The sequence below is a fragment of the Lonchura striata genome, chromosome 10 (assembly GCF_050655825.1).
Source record: "Lonchura striata isolate lonStrDom1 chromosome 10, ASM5065582v1, whole genome shotgun sequence".
NCBI lineage: Eukaryota > Metazoa > Chordata > Aves > Passeriformes > Estrildidae > Lonchura > Lonchura striata.
In genome coordinates this window covers 7,952,516-7,969,758 of record NC_140712.1, presented here as the reverse complement: position 1 = coordinate 7,969,758, position 17,243 = coordinate 7,952,516, and the positions used below count along the sequence as shown (strand labels likewise).

Here is a 17,243-nt window from a genome sequence, read left to right as displayed (position 1 = left end):
ACCCTGAGTCTTCCCCAGGATACAGATATTAAATCAGAACAAACTGGAGAGAAAGCAAGTAACTGCAGACTCATGGTTATGAGCCAAAGGAGAAGTAGAGCCCACGAGAGCCCTCTCACCCTGAAGACCCTCAAAAATTCCCCCTGCCCTTGGATGCTCTTCCCATCAGCAGTCGGGAAGTGCAGCGGGAGCTGTACCAACTCCTCCTCTTAGTCTGAGGTGAAGAGCAGGATTGCAAAGAGGAACACAATTTAGCAGGATCCTGGAGGTACCAGACCAGGAGGGAAGGAGGGGAGGAGGAGGAGGTGGGAAAGGAGGTGCAACAGTGCCTTGGAGATCAGCTATAACCAATTAGGGAGAGGTGAGCAGCACCTCCAGTCTGGGCTCCTCCTGGGTTACTCATGGCAAAGGTTTCTTAGTGGGTGACTTTGAAATGGGCCAAGGAGACATTTGTCCCCATGGGAAGGAGGCTGCTGCTGGGGGCTTGCCAGAAGAGACCTTCAGATGGGCCCTTCTTGAGAAACCAACCCTCTAAATGACCACAGTGTTTCAAAGGAGAGGGGTTTTAGTAAAGTTTTATTGAAAATAATGCACACGCAGAACAAACCACATTAGTGATATACAAGTATCATCTGACAGAAATAAGTCGCTTACCAGCAAGGATCTCAGAAAGAAAAGTCAAAATACTGAAATTATGTACTTTACAATTAATTGGAATGAAGGTGCCCAGGTTTCCAGCATTCAGATACAGAATCCCAGAATAGTTTGGGTTGGAAGGGACCTTAAGGCTCATCTTGTTCCACCCTCCACTGTGGGCAGGGACAGCTTCCACTATCCCAGGCTGCTCCAAACCCCATCCAGCCTGGCCTTGGACACTGCCAGGGATCCAGGGCCAGCCACAGCTGCTCTGGGCAACCTGTGCCAGGGCCTGCCCACCCTCACAGGGAGGAATTCCTTCCCAATATCCCACCTATCCCTGCCCTCTGGCAGTGGGAAGTTATTCCTCCTCATCCTGTCACTAGGGGCCCCTGTCCCCAATCCCTTTCCAGCTCTCCTGGAGCCCCTTCAGGCCCTGGCAGGGGCTCTGAGCTCTCCCTGGAGCCTTCTCTTGTCCAGGTGAGCACCCCCAGCTCTCCCAGCCTGGCTCCAGAGCAGAGGGGCTCCACCCTCCGAGCATCTCCCTGGCCTCCTCTGGACTTGCTCCAGCAGCTCCACATCCTTCTCAGGAAGCAGCTCTGCAGGTGGGGGCTCACCTGAGTGAGGCACAGAGTCCCCTCCCTGCCCTGCTGCCCAGCCAGTCTAAGTGTTCTCCAGCTAGACAGGGATAACTTCACTCTTCTTCCTTTCCTAAGGCATCTTTTTGGCCCACACTAGGCTACAAGTTTCATCTAACAAAGGCCAAATTTGAATGTGAAAATAATCTCATCAGCATATCCCCCACAGCAAACTCCATTGTACATTTACTCAGCCTTTGTTTCTGCAGCAGTTTTTTTGTTCCAGCTCCTGCATCATCCAGCCTGCAGAAGCTGGATCCATACCTGGCTTTCCTGGATACACCTAAACCACAAAATGTCATATTTGGGGGAAAAAATGAGCAGGTTTAATCCCAGGCTTTTGCAGTGGCAGGTGGTCCCAGGCAGAATTGTGACCCATGAGCTGTTTCTCAGTTTCAGTGGGAACAGACAGTGGATAGCCCCTGCATGCAGCGTGGGACAGGGCATGGACAGGAAGGGCAATTCCTCCTGGGACAGGGGTCCCCAGGTGGGTGTGCAGCCCAAGTCTCAGCAGCTGGGAGCTGCTCTGATGGCAGCCTGCCAGCACAGCCTGCCCCTTCCAGAGGGAGACACAGGGAGACACAGTCTGGGAAGTTGCTTCCCAGCACGGACCCATCCCAATGTGGGCTGCAAAGACAGTTGGATGAGGAAATGCATCTCTGGGGATATCAAGAAGAATTTGTTCTGCCCTTTTGGGTCCATCTTCAGGGAAAGAGCGAGGACTTTCTTCTAGATGCTGATGGTTTCAGGGGGCTGAGAGGGAGACAGGCCCTTGCTCACAAAGCGAGAGTTGATGAACACCTCAGGCATCTCCTGGTACTCCTCTGCTTTGTCCTCACGGAGATCAAAGAAAGTTTTCAGCAGGTCCAAACTGAGATGGTGCATTGCCACAATGGTGACCCCAACCACAAAACAGAGTATGCCTGGAAACAAAAATGCACTCTGATTGGGTTCCTGTCACTCCAGCAGTGTCCCCACCCCACAGCTGTCCTTGGATTGTCCCCTGACAGAGGACAAGGCCTTTGCTTTTGGAAGGTGGCCTTCTATTGTGTGAGGTATTCTGAGCATCCTTAAAACCCAGGTAAGTGATCCCAATGTCTTTGCACCTCAGAACTATAAATGCCTCTATTGCTTGAGATGAGGATGGTGTTTCCCCTTTTCCCATCCCTCTCCACACCTGTGCCAGGACCTGCTTTGCCAAGGCACAGGCTGGGGCTCTGGGGAGCTGCGCTTCCACCTGGGAGGGAAGCTCTGGTACATCCAGAGGGGCACAGTGGTGGGACCTGGGGCACCCCGATGTTCTTACCAATTGCCAGCATGAGCCAGAAAGATCCCCCATAGGCCACGTGCAGGGTCCTGGTCCCAATCTGGATCAGGCACATCGGGGAGTTCCTCACGGTGGAAAAGGAGAGCAGCGAGAAGATCATGAAGGCCCCTGTGACCAGGAGCATGTACCCTCCATAAATGAGGACAGGCATGGAGAAGAGAATGTTGGAGATGACCCACGTGCAAAAGGCTACCCTGGAGACAAGGGAAGACAAAGAGATGAGTGGTGTGAGTCCCATGGATTAGGGCACTCTGTGTGAGGATTGCCATGTGGTAGGAGAAACTGAGCTCCAAGTGCACTGTAGGAGGTGGAGAAGCTCTGTGGGCAGGCAGGAATAATCCCTAATCCCCACGCTGGGCACGTACATGTGCAAGGCTCACATTGCTACATCCAGGAGGCAGAAACACGGATCTCCTCCTCCCATTGCTCAGCCCACAGACAGCACCAGCCTCAAGGAGGCTGTGGCAGCCCCCTCAGTGTATCTGGACCATCCCAGTTACCTGCCCTTCCACATGTGGGGCAGCATGGTCCCTGAGAGTAGCACCCAGGACTGAGATAAGCGCAGGAGCAGGCAAAGGTCATTTAAAGAAGCTCTGCACTTGCTGAGGAGTTGGGCTACAGAGGAGGGCCTCAGTTATGGACCAGGAGCTCTTGTTCCATGGCATCACCAGACTTCTTCCCTGGTTTCTGCGCTCCTGCTGTCAAACACCAAGCAGGGAGAACAACACTACAATGATTCTTGATGGCCCACACAGGGTGGAAGGGACCATCTCCTGCCAGCTGGGCACCAGCTCTCCCCAGCCCAAGTGGGCACTGACATATCTCTGACCTTGCCCAAGAGTCAAGACCCACTCCACAATAACAGCTGCAGGATCTTTTCCCCAGTTGGTCCCAATCTTAGATACAAAATCCACTCACAGGTAGGGTTGGGAGAGCTCTTCATGTGTCCATGGGCCTCTCTGGGCCACCAAGGACAGCAGCTTCTACTCCATCCATGGGGATGGACTTCTGCCATCACCACCACATCACAGCAGGAACCTGCACCACGTTCCTCTGTCCTGTGCCCAGCCCTGTGGATTTGTTCAACAGGGAGAACCAGGACTCCTTCACTGCTCAACAGTGCCCAGCAGGGCCCCCTCCATGCACACAGCTTCCCTCCTGGCAGGATGCAGTCCCACCCATCCCAAGGCCTAGGGGAAGGCAGCTAAGCTCTTCACAGCCCTGCACGTCCCGTGCCTGCAGGGCAGGAGGGCTCACCAGAGCAGGGCTGAGGCGTAGTGGCCGGCGACGCGGTACTGGCCGTGCACGGCGCAGGGGCTCTGCCTGCTGAACTTCTCTGCCACGTAGAGGATGGGGCTGGGCAGCCCCTTCTGCAGCCCCTCGCTGTAGCTGCGCTCATAATCCGCTCCAAAGCTCCAGGGAAAGTGCTCGTTGTAGTTGATGGTCTCGTTGATCTGCTCCACTGGGTTTCCTGCGGCAGGGACCAGCTGAGCTCCTGCCGTGCCAGCTCCTGGGCACCGCCAGCCAGCAGCACGGGCACGGCAGGGTCCCAGGAGCCTCCAGACGGAGCAGGGGTCCTGCAGAGCAGCTGCAGAGCTGCTGGGGCCACTGCAGAGTCCCAGCTGGGGACAGCAGACTCACCCCTGAGCGTGACGTTCAGCCCTGCCAGGCCGATGTGCAGCCCGATGTCTGCGTTCACCTGGGCATGGCTGAAGGACTTGTAGGAGGTGTTTGCCTGCACCCAGCCAGTCTCCCAGTCCCCTGTGAACTGGACAACTGCCAGGAAAAATAAAGCTGGGGTTAAAACAGGTCCGGTTTCAGGCTTTGCAGTGCTCAAGGGGAGAATCACAGGTGAGTGGCAGCATTCCCACCATGGCACTGGAAGGGAGTGTTAGGAGGGCAGGAATGCTGATTCAGCCACCAGGACATGCCCCAACCAGCTCCCACACCCTGCAGAGCTCAGGTCCTCCCCTTGCTAAGCATCCACTCCCTGGATCCGGGAACAGCGGAGCTCAGATCCCCAGGGATGGACATCATGATCTGATTTCTCCTTGGACATCCTCTCCAGAACTTCCCTGCAAACTCCCCACCACGGAAAGCACCACACCGCCCAGGGACAGGGTTGAGAGATGAGCCACAGGAACAGGGGTGAGTCTCATTTCACACATCCAGCTCCCTAAACTGCACTATTAGTGAATATTAAAAGTCATTGTCAAAAGGAGGGGTCAACAGGGGTGGGAAGTGCCATCACAGCTTGGGCAGTCATTCCATCTGGGAAAAATGAAAAATTGGAAGCTCTTCTGGTATCTGTTTTTTGGAACAAGGTATCCTTTTCTTAAGCACTTCCACTTTGCAGTGGGCTTTGCTTTCCAGCAAGGAAAATAAAGCCGATGGGTTGATGCCAGTCTGAACAAAAAACCTTCCTGAGAAAATGTTCAGTTGCTGAGTCAACTTGTGAGGGCACTGATGCAGTGGGAGCTCCACAGGAATGTTTTTTGGCTGCAGGGGTGAGTGTGCCCTGCTGCTGCCAGACAGAAACTCTGACGCTGGCTCCTGGACAATTTGTTCTTCCTGTGTGCCCAAGCAGAGCCCGACTGCAGCCTTGTCGTGGGGTGGTGCTGGGTGGCTCTGCAGGGCTGAGCTGGCTATGGCTGTGGGATCAGCTCTGGTCTCCACCCCTCTGCCACCTCCAGCCTGGCACCACGTTCTCAGGTGGCTCTGGTGGCATCCCCAGGGTGGCAACTTCATTCTGGGATGGTCCCCGTGTCCTGGAACTGGTCCCAGTCTGGCTACCTACTTCTAGTGCCTGGTCAAATCAGAGCTGAATCTTTTAGGTTATCATTATCCCTCTCCTTCATCATCCCTCTCCAAGCAGTCCTGTAATCCATCTTGTCCTTCACAGCAGGAGGGATGCTTTGATTTAGGGTCAGGGCTGGTTTCTCTTGCCATCTGGCATCTTCTGTCTCCTCAGTACATCTTTTCTTACCCATCCTCTTGTCCTGTCTGGGTTGGAAATCCCACTGCCTGGTTTTCACCATCAGTTATTACAGGATATTTCCTGGGTTTTACTAAATTAAATCCTTTTCTTCACCTCCTCTGACCTTGCTCCTTGGGAGGTCTTTACCCCACTACTGCAATCTCTGCCCTGCCTGTGTTTTATTTCAACCTGCCCCCTCCACATCACTTCAAGGCTCCTCACAATCTCCAAACATGCCTGGCTGCAGCCCCAGGCAGCACAAGAGAGCTCACAGAGTGGGGGAAATAATGGGAAACTGGTGAAGGGGATTGTAAACACACTCAACCAATGTGTAGCTGGGGTGTAGAAAAACCCAGAGATCACAGTAAGCTCTGTCTAGCCCTGTGTGTTGGAAAAGTGGAGCACCTTTTGAGCAAACTTGAGATCCAGCCCTGTTATGGGAAAAATCAAAGTACGTCAGTGAACTACACCTGCACAAATCCCTGAAACACAGGTGAAAACAGCAGGTTTGGTGACCCTTGGTGCCAGTCCCCTCCTTGTCTCTACCCAGTGCTGCTTTGGGGGTCCCCTGGAGAGCAAGGTCATGAAAATAAATCTGCTCTTTGCATTTCATCCATGCTTTTCTGGCTGTTCCTGCACCCTGCCAGTGCTGGGTCATACACACAGCTGGAGGAACACGGGGCTGAGCAGCCTGATGGAGCTGGAGCTGTTTGAGTTACAGCCAACAAAACTCCCAGAAGTAACCATGGGCACCTCCAAGAGCCCTCAGCCCCCATACCAGGGAAGGGAAAGCTATTTTGGGAAGCTGTGTGACTGCTTTGCAGAGCAAAGGTAGGGTAAACCCCATGACCAGCTGTGGTTGTGACCCCCAGCTCACTTTTCCCAGGCACAGACCCTGCCCCAGGGTTTAATCCTGCCCCCAGAGCCATCCCCGAGCGCTGCCCAGCACTCACCGACAATCACCACTCCCACGAAGAGGCTGAGGAGAACACGGAGGGTCCAGTACAACCTCTGCAGGGAGACAGGGGCACATCAGGCAGGGAGGACTAGCCCTGGCTGTCCTCCTGCCTCCCCCTAAAGCACCGGGGGGGTCCCAGCGTGCAGAACGCGAGGAGCAGCCGCCCGTGCCCAGGTCACGCACCGCCCGCCCGCGGATGCCCGGGATGATGAGCAGGAAGCTGCAGGCCAGGGTCAGGAAGACCACGACGACGATGATGGTGCTGATGTTGAACACAGCAGCCTTGCTCTGCTGCGGGTAGAAGGGGTAGACGCCGTCCAAAAGAGTCATCCTGCACCTCCAGGAGCCTGCGGGAGAGAGGTGGTGACAGCGGGGACCCTGCGCTGCCCTGCCTGGATGCCTCCAGCCTGTGGTGGCTCAGCTCTGGAATAACCAGCTGAGGGAGGTGCACCTGCAGGGTCCCCAGAGGGACAAGGAAATGTGACGCTGCAAGCAAGCAGGCGGGCAGGACACTCCCCGGCAGAGAGCACGCCACCCAAAAGACCTCGGAGGAGGAGACGAGGTGCCTGGGGCAGGGCTCCAGCAGCCCGAGGACTGTGGCAGCCCAAGGAGCCACAAGCCCTTGCCCTGCTGCAGCGTGAGGAGCAGCCCCAGAGCAGGAACCTGCTGAGCAGCTCTCGCCTGCACAGGGCCAGGTCCTTCCCTCCAGCAGCTGCAGCCAGGGCTTCCCACTTTGGGGTGAACTCTTAGGGGAAGTACCCAAGCCCACTGGGGAACTTCCCAGTGGGCAAAGAATGCAGAAGCGTTTTCCTCCAAAATTACAAGGAAGCACCGAAAACATGGATTTCACAATAGCAGAATTATCCCCAGCGAGGTCCAGCAGTGCCAAGTGGAACAAGTCCCACTAATCCCATTCCTGCCCATTTCCTCCAAGGAGATTTTCCCCAGGAGCTGCTGGTCTGGTGAAGGAGGAAGAGGAAGGATTGGTCCTGCACTTGGTCGAGAGGGGCCAGAAGCAGCCCCTATTCCCAGGCTGAGGGTCCAAAGAGCATTCAAAACTCCGTGAGCACATCTCAAGGCTAAAGGAAGCTGAATTATATAAAATTAAAAGGTGTGTGTCATTCCCACAGATGACTTTGAACTTCCTCTGGCACTCCACTTCCAGCAATTACACACCTTATTCCTGTGCCTGGGTTAGATCTTTTCTACAAAAACTGATAATATGCTTAGTCCTCTTGCTTTGCTTATTTAATTGCCTCTCTGCATGTAACTGCCCCAGGAAGTTTGCTGAAGTCAGGGAATGCCAGAGCTGATCTGACTCCTGTCCAAGCAACATGTTCCTGTATGGAAGAGGTGATTTTATTCTCATTTTCCAAAAACAGTTTAAATCATATTTTTAGGTAAGATCTAACCCAGAGCAATTCAGCCACAAAAAGCTGGTCCCGAATCCCTAGAGGTGAGTGGGGATCACAATAATTATGATAAATCAGTTTGTTTAGGCAGCTGAATTGCTTTTCAATACATAAAACAATATTTGATTTGAGAATGTTCTGTCCAGTAACCCAGACAATAACAGCAAAGAGTGGAACGGAGACTGGGATTTTACAACGGCTCTGAATTTAGCTTGACTGCTACAGACTGACAGAGCTGTCATGTGCTATTAAAGATCTTCTTTGGGGCTATTTTGCTGTAACAGCTTTGGGTTATTTTCTTGAAAAGCCAGACCCAGAGAAAGGCAGCCCTCAACTGCTATGATTACCTGGCAAGCAGAAGCTGCAGCTGTTTCCTGGTGCTCCTGAAGTCCAGCAAAAGTGCCCACAAAACAGTCAGAGCTGCTGCAAGAAAAAGGAATTAATTATTAAATCATAATGGCTTGAATTCCACTTGTTCCTGGTACCTTTACCCAAATTTCCTATGAGATACAATGAAGCAGGAAGGATTTCCAAGTCTGTATTCACCAAAACATTACTCTTCAGAGTTTTGAAACATTAAAAACCAGAACTTAACATGGAGAATGCTGTCTTGTTAAATCTAAATTTAGCTTTCAGCCAACACCAATGGATGTTTGCATTTCCATATGCTGGGACTTGTTTTATAGAGAATTTCCAGGGAAAGAACTCTTTTGCTGTCTGTCCATCTTTCTCACTTGATTGCCCTTCTGGCATTTTTGCAGCTCTTTGGCCTTTTTTGCAGCTTTCAAATGGAAAAGTGATGCCTACAGCTCATGGCAGGAGAAACTGAACTTGTTGCACCTTGGGAAGCATCCTCCACACTGAAGCATTGCTGTGACCTTGGAGCCCCCGTGGTTCCCTCTGTCACAGTATATGGAGGGGGGAAAACCTGGAAACATCTTCAAGGAAGGATCAACAGCTCAGCAGAAACAGACAAGTTAATCTTACATTTTAAAATAGTCTGGCTGTGGAGGAGAGAAAGGCAAAGAAGGCAGAAAGTTTGCCCAAACCCCAGAAGTTTCTCATTACAAAATCTCCAGAATGAATCAAGATAAAAGGATTTTTTGGAAGTGCTCAGTCAAAAACCTCCCGGTGGCAGGGCCAGCAGCAATCTTAGCTGGGTTGCTCAGGGCTGCAGGTTGGTATTTTCCATCGGGGAAAAAAAAAGATGTTGTCCCCTGGAAACTGAAACATCAGAACTGCAATTTCCAGCTGGGGAAAGAGGGGCGAGGGGGCAACCTCGCTTCCCTGACAGAGTGGAATAGAGGAACCGGGGGGTTAACTGCGGATGGGAAACATCTTCCCCTCGCGGTCCCGGCGAGACGCGACCCCCGCAGCAGGGGCTGGGGACCACCCACCTACCTCCCCCTCCTCCTCCTCCTCCTCCTCCTCCTCCTCCTCCTCCTGCTACTGCTGCTGCGGGCGGCGGCTCGGGCGGCTCCGTCCCGCACGGCTCTTATAGGCGCGGGCCGTGTGTGACCGCCCCGCCGCGCTCCGAGGCGAGCCCGCCGCCGCACCGGGGGACAGCGGGGCTGGCACACCGGGGACAGCGGGCCTGCCACGCCGGGGACACGCGTGCCTCCGCCTGAGGGGAGCGGAGGAATCGAGCACACCGTGCCCCGCTCGCGCGGAGGGCAGCGGACGGACGCCGGGGTACGCGCGTCCCGGCCGGCGGGGCGGCGGGAGGGACGGGCGGCGGGGACACCGCGGTCCCGCCGGGCCGGTTCCCTCTGAGTGTCCGCGCTCGGGAGGATGTCCGAGGGACGGAGACCACGCGTGTTCTGCTGCCCGCGGGGTCGGCACCACGCGTGTTCCCCTCTGCCCCGCCGGGACGCGGCGGCCCGGGCCGGGCACGCTGTTACCTGCGGAGCCTTGCGCTGGCACTTCTGGAGGGGACGGGGGCTGGCGCTTCCCCTCCTTTTCCTGCTGTGGGACACGCTGGGATGGGGCCGTGCCCGGGCGATGCGGGAAGGGGTCGGGCCGTACCCGTGTCACGGCCCGGCCGGAGGGCTCTGGGCGATGGGTGAGCCCGGCGGGATGGAGCCGTGCGGGTCCTCACCTGCAGGGTGCGGTGCAGCCGCGCACATCCCCGCGCTGAGGGCGCGGGCACGGCACTGAGCGTGTCCCTGCGTGGGGACGGGACACCGCAGAGACCCCGCGCCTTCCCCCAGGGCACGGAGTCCCTGCTGTGCTCTGGGAACGGGGGTGTCCTGCCCCGGGGGGAAGCTGAGACACCGCTCGTCCCGTGTGCAGATTGTCCGGGGGTGTGCACACCTCTAGCACGCTCTGGGATCCAAGGCTGGGCACGTGTAGCCCGTTCTGAAATCCCAGGATTGACTGGGCTCTGGGGGAAGGTGGCAGCCCCCAAGTGTGTCGAACCAGCACTGGGAAGAGATAGAAATTAGCTGTGGCTCACAAGAACCATAGGGATCAGGCTCCAGGCTTCTGGAATGCCTCGGATCTGCTGTCCCCTGGGCGACCACACTCAGGTTCTGCCATGGGGCTGATGCTCTCTCAGGATGCTGGTGTGTTCCACAATTCCAGTGACTCGGATTGTGGCTGTGGGAGAGCCCAGGGGACTCTTGGAGGCTGAAGCCCAAACTTTAGGGGAGCCAAGTCTGCTGGGATCAGGAGGAAGAGGAGATCCTTGCTCTGTGGGAAGCTGTATGTCAGCTATCTGCCATATGGTTTTTGGAGGGGTGTGAAACTCCAGGGGTCTTCTCTGATGGGACAAGACAAGGCTGACAAGCTTAATTTCACTAGATGCAGAGGGAGAGAGTGAGTTTCCAAAGGTGGCATGGGAAATCTCTGGAAAAAGCAGAGTCTGGAGGGCTCATCATTACAATATTCCTGAAAAGCCTGACAAGGCTGTGGAAATAATCCAAATTTGACAAGCTTTCCCTCAGCAAGCTGCACCATGGACTTCCAAGGTCAGTCTGCAAGACCACCATTGTTACTGTATCACACTGGCCATGCTCCAGACTGGAAAACCTCTAGAATCTTGGACTGATACGGAAATAAGTAGATTTAATTTCTGAGGTGTAAGGAGATAAAGGGTTCATGAGAACTGGCATCTCATCTCGCAGCTTGGGACAAGAGTAATTACCATACCTGAGAAAAAGGGAGGTGTGCTCAGTGACAGAAGGAATTTTAAAACACTTGTTCTGCTGGAACTCTGTGAGAAGACTGAGGGGGAAATGGGAGACATCTGTGCTGTGGCTGTGGTGATGTGCTTTGAGCTTGGGTTTGCTCTGTGCCTCCTGAGCCACTTCTGTGGCACCCTCAGACCTCGCTCTGGATGGGGGCAGCTGTACATTTTGAGTCAGGAGGAGATAAATCCAGCTGGGATCTCCCTTTCTAGAGCACAGGAGGCCCTGTGGACCTCTCTACACAAGTCAACAACTGCTGCCCATGCCTGGGGAAGGGGCTGCTTCAGCAGGGAGAGCTTTCAGGCAGGAGAGTCCCAGTCCCACGTGGCCATGGTGACAGCACTCTGCCACTCCTGCCAGAGATCACAGGCACCTCCATGTGTCACCATTAGCCAAACTTTCATGTTCTTTGTAGGGAGTGGGGCACACAGAGCCTCTGGTTCCCACCAGCTGCACAAAATAAATCTCACATCTGCCAGACCACGCTCAGCACAGGGCTATGGGGTGGAAAGGATGCAAGAACTGTTGTGATGGTCAGGGAGTGTGGAAATGTCACTTTTTGAGACACAACTTATTTTCTAATGCAAAAAACCAAAAGTACAAGAATCTCTGGCAGAAGGACTGACCACAGGTTACATGCTCTGCTCACAGCCTGGTGATGGGTGTTTAAATTGATGAATGTAATTAATGTGAGTGCAAATAATAATATTTAAATCTCAGATCACTTGGTTTTCCAAGCAGACAGTTCAACATGAACTCACGTGTTGCAGTTTGCACCACTGGGAGTTATAGGTGAAAAATCCCCACTGCAATTCTCAGTAAATCAAATATAAAATGTACAGAGCTGCTGGTAATGTAAGCCTTTCCAGAAACATATTTTATTTAAATTTTAATTAAAATAATGAAAAAAAATTTAAAAATACAAACAAATTTGAATGTGACAGAGTGGTGTAAGAAAAGCTGAAACCTGTATGTTGCTGCGTCTCTTGGCAGCACAGCTCTACTGGATACACACTGGATACAAAGAGTGCTGCTCTTTGGACACACACTGAAGCAGGGACAAAGAGCTATATTTAGTGGAAAACCCTGTCTTGGAGTTAAATTCAAATTTGGCATTTCTGCCCATGGAAAGCCAGTGGTAGGTGGAATTGTCTAAATCACTTCACAGTCCAGAACTGGGAATGCCTCTCTTCTGCCAGGTGTTGCCTAGGATTTTAAATGTTCAGCTCCCAGTGGTGAAATCTGCTCTGGATCCAGGGTTTTTGTGGAAAAGGAGATGGTAAAGCATCATGAGAAAGGCTGGTCAGGAGGGACGGCCTCTGGTCAGGTTAGCTCAGAGGGGATCAAGCTGTTCTGCCAGCAGTACTTACACACTTTGGGATGTCTGATTGTATGCTGAGCTTTTCCATCCCTTCACAGCAGGATTTGCTTGGATGGGTCAATGCAAGGAAAATTTCCAGCTGAAATGTGCCTGTTTCTGTAAGGAAGGGCTTTCTGTAGTGGAGCAGACACAACGAGATGATGAGCTGTGAGTTTGTAACTGGGATAGCCCAAGGCAGGGCTACTGGTCCTGCTCCAGCAGAAAGGTTCTCAGGGCAGCTGACACATCCCAGCAGAACTTTCCCAAGATAATGGGATCTCACATGACTCCTGCCAACTTCCCAGAGCCCAGATTAGCAGGCACTGCTCTTGGATGATGGCAGCAGTGAGGTTTTACCCAGCAGCAGAAAGCACAAACAGGAGCTGAGGTTTGGTCTTTCCGTGTTTCCAGCCTCCAGGAACAGCCCACCTCCAGCTCCCTCCCTCTCCTCTCCATTTGCAGGTTGCTGCTTCCCAGTGGCCGATGCAGCCTGTGGCAACGATGCTGAGTTTGCTTGTGGTTCTGGTGGGAACGTGGACCTTGGGGAGTAAGTGTGATTTCGGGGAAGGGAACCCAAGGGGAGATCCTGGGTAGTTGATGCTCCTCAGGGGAATTTCCTCTGACCCACAGGACATCATATCAGAGCACCCTGTTCTTGTGGAAGTGTCTCTGCCCATGGCAGGGTGAATGGAGCCAGGTGGTGCTTATGGTCCCTTCCAACACAAATTCTATGATTCTATGATGCAGTTTGTGAGGTGATAAGAAAAAAATGGAGCAAAGTGCAGATTGAGAAACTGCCCCATGGCAGCTGAGTACACAGCTTGTTACCTGGAAGTCTTTACTTTTACTTTTTATTTTGCTAATACTAGCAATAAAAATTAACATGAAGCAAGTAAGGCTGATGCTGATGCAAAAGCACCAAGTATTTCTTTGACTCACATGGACATTGTAGGAGTCAGAAGTAAGGAGAGGTTTCTGATCCAGTGAAAGAGAAGGACAAAAAGAATGTCTTATGGGATTAGATTGGTGGCGGCCACAAATTGATCTGGGGACATCAGGATCACAAGCATGAGTTTCTAATTTTAGCTATTGTCCCTCAAAAGGAGTGCAAAACTTGTCTGAAAACCTGCATAACTGGGAAGTTTCAGAAAGCATATGGGAAAAAATCACCATATAAATAGAAATCTCTAGTGGTGATGCTTGCTTCATGCTTTTTTCTTGCTGCTCATGAAGTGGGTCTTGTCTCTTGCAGGAGCCCAGGAGAGCATCTCCTGGGAGGTGCAGCGCTATGATGGCTGGTACAACAACCTGCTGCACCACAGCTATGGCTCTGTGGGTGAGTGCCAGGATGGGAATGGTGGGATGGGGCAAGCTGAGCTGCCCCTCGGGCATCTGGCTTGCTTTGTGGCTGAGACAGAAACCTTTCTGGCCTGAGCCCGAACCAGGCAGGTCAGCAGACAGTGCCACCTCAATGGATGCACCTGAGAGCCCTGTTAGAGCAGTATGGAGGGGCCAGACAGCCCATGTCTGAGCATTTTTGCTGATGTTTTGCTGATGCCCAGGCACCATCTGCAGGTCATGCTGGTGTTGGATCAGTCCCAGAGCAAATCTGTGCCTTTGTGAGATATCTCAGAATAGACTCAGCTCTTTTCAGCAGGTGTTTCTGTGATGGTCAGGGATCCCAGAGCTGTAAAAAACCATCTTTAGCCAAAATCAACATGCAGTTCAACAGGGATTCAACACAAGGCAGAAGAGTTCATGGTCCAGGCATGCTGAACCTTTTATTTTCTGCCCTACAAAGAGGTGATATCATGTACTGGTCGGTACTGGGAGAGGCATTCGGGATTTCCCTGTGCCATTGGTGAAGTGTTTCCTCATGCCTACAGCCAGCCCATGGGCTCAACTCTAGATGTCCTTGAGCAAGGAACCAGCACAGATCAGGCAGGATCTTATCTAAAACATTGGAGGTTCTGAATCCTCATTTCTGGCAGGTTGGTCACTGCTCTGGTGACACACTGGCACAAGATGCAGTGGCAGCTGCACAGCTTGGAGTTCAAAGGGCTCTCCCACATGACCTGTGTGTCACCAGCCCTTTAGTAACACCAAAGCCTGACAGGAAAAACCAGCCCTGACAGACCAAATCCTCCTCTTCTAGAGTAGACAGATCAGACCTTAACTTTTGGAAACCAACATACGGAAACTAACCCACAAACAAAGGCAGGAATTCAGGAATTCCCCCAGTTCTGGGGAGCTCCAGTAAATGGAGCCCACCACACAGGTGACAAGGCTTCCAAAATCAGTGAGAAATGACCTCCTGCCTCTGGGCTTTTCAGTTTTGAGACCAGCAGTGCGTAAAAAGCAGGGTGTTTCTCTCTCATCTTCACACTTGCCTCGCTGGCTGTTCCCTCTCCTATTCCCTATGGTGCTGGAGAACACCACACTTGTGTAGGATTACACACCACAGCTCAACACTGCTCCAGTTACCCACTGGAGCACCACCCCAGACCTCCAGGAGGCAGCAGGAATGCACATGGACTAGAGAAGGACAACTGGAAGAGAGGAGGATCCCCGCTGCTTTTAAGAGTACTGATTCCAGTGTTGCAAGAAGTTTTGGGCGATGCCACCAAAACTTGGCCACTCTGAGAACCTGTGCTATCCTCTTGCTATCTTCTGGGACCGGAACACACATCCACTGTATGTGCTCCGGCTGTGGCTGTTGTGTCTCTTGGGTACACAGAACCCATTCCATGTTTTCTGGCGCTGCAGGAGCCAGGCTGCGGCGTCTCCTGCCAGCCAACTACGCTGACGGCGTCTACCAGGCGCTGCAGGAGCCCCGCGTGCCCAGCGCTCGCCAGCTGAGCAAGGCGGTGGCGCGGGGACCCTCGGGGCTGCCCTCCCGCAGGAACACAACCGTGCTGGCTGTCTTCTTTGGTAAGACCTGGGGCCTTGCACCGACTGCAGAAATGGTGGTTTGGGTGGGAAAATGTTGTTTTCTCGCACACCCAAGGCCACGCATTGGAGCACTCCTCACCCAGCCCTCTGCAGCAGATCACATGTGGATGTCAGACCCAAAAAGCCTTGGGTACGAGTTTGCCACTGCACTGTCTGGCTAGGAGAGTTCCTGTGGATTTTTGGTGACCTTCGCCAGTTGACCCAAATGCTGATATTTGTCAGTCGGGAACTTCCTCATTTCTTTTAGCAGTGGAGTTGCCCCACAACGAAAACACCGGACAGATCCGATAAGAGCCGTGCTGGGCTAAACTGCTGCAAGCTGGAGCAGTTGTTTCAGTCTCCCAGGAGCTCAGTGGGGTCTCCAGGCCTGGAGATGTCTGTTTCTGGGAAATCATAGCATCCCAGAATGTTTGGGATGGAAGGGATCTCGATGGTCATTTTGTTCCAGTAGGCCAGGTTTCTTCTCAAGCCCTGTTCACCCTTGCTGCACACGGTGGTCCCCTCAGCCTACCCACAGCTGCCCTCCCTGGTGTCCTGCCCCAGGTGCTGGCAGCATCCTGGCAGCAGCTGACCATGCTTTGGTGTCTGTCAGGTTTCCATGTGCTCTTGGATATCCTGGAGACAGAGAAACCCGGCTGCCCTGCTGAGTTCCTCAACATCCACATCCCCTCTGGAGACCCCGTGTTCGACCCCGCCGGCACTGGGGATGTGGTGCTGCCCTTCCAGCGCATCCACTGGGCAGCAGGGACGGGGCAGAGCCCCAACAACCCCCGGGAACAGGTAGGTGTGGCTTCCTCTGCTCTGTGCCTTTCATCTAAGTTTTCCTTCATCTGCATCGGGGTATGTAGCAGCCAAGATAACTTGCAAAACTAAAATGAGAGCACTATTACATCCCTAAAAATACACATCTCTCAAGTGTTTGAGCCAAACAAGTGTTTGAACCACCTCTCAAGTGTTTGAAATGAACCCAAAGTCAACTTCCAGGTTTCACTCTGAGTAACGCTAGTGATTGCCCAGGGTCAAAGCATTTCCTGAACAAAGAAAAGGTAATTAGATCAGTTAATTGTTGCACATTGTTTTAGGCACCAAGTCCTACCTTTAATAACGTATCACAAAGCTGAGCTGGCATTGCCACAAAGTTGTGGTGCTTCCCTGAATTTCAGTTATTTTGGAAAATAAATCCGGGTTTCCCCCCAGTTTCTCTGGATTTTGCTGTTCTGCCTGTGTTCCCCAGATTTCCTTCATGCTGGAGATCTTCCCAGCCAAAATCACCAAAGTGAAATACCCCCCTGAACCTTTCACATGACAAACCCTGAAGAGACCAGTTTAGCAAGTCATGTTTTTATCAACATTTAAAAGCTTAAACATTTGGAAACTCCAGCATGTTTTCAGAATAAAAAGTATATTTCCATGCAAACATTTGGCAGCGGAGATACTCAACATGCTTACAGGACAGTGGGACTTGCTGCTGTGAGATCAGAGGGGAAAGCTCTGCTGTTCCCAGTTTCCCTATAGATGGGTTTAACTCATTCCAGCTTACACGGGGACTCACAGATGTCTGCTTCTGGACATAGTCAAAATAACTGGGGGAAAAACAATCCCAAATGTACTTTTGAAAAGCCTGCACCTGGTCTTTTCCTCTACCTGGCACTAATTCCTGAAGTTTGCACAGAGATTTTTCTGTGTATTTATTTCCTTCCTGAGAGCTCTTGTTAAATAAAATAGGGTTAAACCAGAATGATTTGCAAGAGCAAAAGAGGCAGACTGGGGCTTTCCAGACCTCTTTTTTTACGCT

The 17,243-nt window shown here is 52.7% G+C and overlaps 2 protein-coding genes across 6 annotated transcripts in view; one reads left to right on the top strand and one right to left on the bottom strand.

Moving 5' to 3' along the window:
- Positions 1-559: 559 nt before the first annotated feature.
- DUOXA2 (dual oxidase maturation factor 2) lies at positions 560-9,868 on the bottom strand. Of its 4 annotated transcripts, none has more exons than XM_085588637.1 (8): positions 9,850-9,868; positions 8,296-8,368; positions 6,720-6,883; positions 6,532-6,589; positions 4,243-4,377; positions 3,859-4,072; positions 2,581-2,795; positions 560-2,197 (listed from the first exon to the last, which is right to left on the bottom strand). In XM_085588637.1, exons 3-8 carry the CDS (start codon positions 6,864-6,866, stop codon positions 2,004-2,006), a joined length of 963 nt encoding a protein of 320 aa, XP_085444763.1. In that variant the 5' UTR covers positions 6,867-6,883; positions 8,296-8,368; positions 9,850-9,868; the 3' UTR covers positions 560-2,003. The 4 variants fall into 4 exon arrangements, with proteins under 4 accessions (XP_085444763.1, XP_085444762.1, XP_085444761.1 ...); XM_085588636.1 differs by lacking the exon at positions 9,850-9,868 and adding an exon at positions 9,350-9,424; XM_085588635.1 differs by lacking the exon at positions 9,850-9,868 and adding an exon at positions 9,350-9,398 and having other exon boundaries at positions 8,296-8,371.
- The window catches only part of DUOX2 (dual oxidase 2), a 26,545-nt gene continuing 13,915 nt past the window's right edge, over positions 4,614-17,243 (top strand). The window contains exons 1-5 of one of the 2 annotated variants that reach the window (XM_077785805.2): positions 4,614-4,749; positions 12,959-13,043; positions 13,749-13,832; positions 15,263-15,427; positions 16,041-16,228. In XM_077785805.2, coding sequence (XP_077641931.2) covers positions 12,980-13,043; positions 13,749-13,832; positions 15,263-15,427; positions 16,041-16,228 — 501 coding nt within the window. In that variant the 5' untranslated portion in view covers positions 4,614-4,749; positions 12,959-12,979. Of the gene's footprint in view, positions 4,750-9,497; positions 9,641-12,958; positions 13,044-13,748; positions 13,833-15,262; positions 15,428-16,040; positions 16,229-17,243 lie in introns of those variants that run through there. The other variant, XM_085588621.1, reaches the window with a different exon arrangement.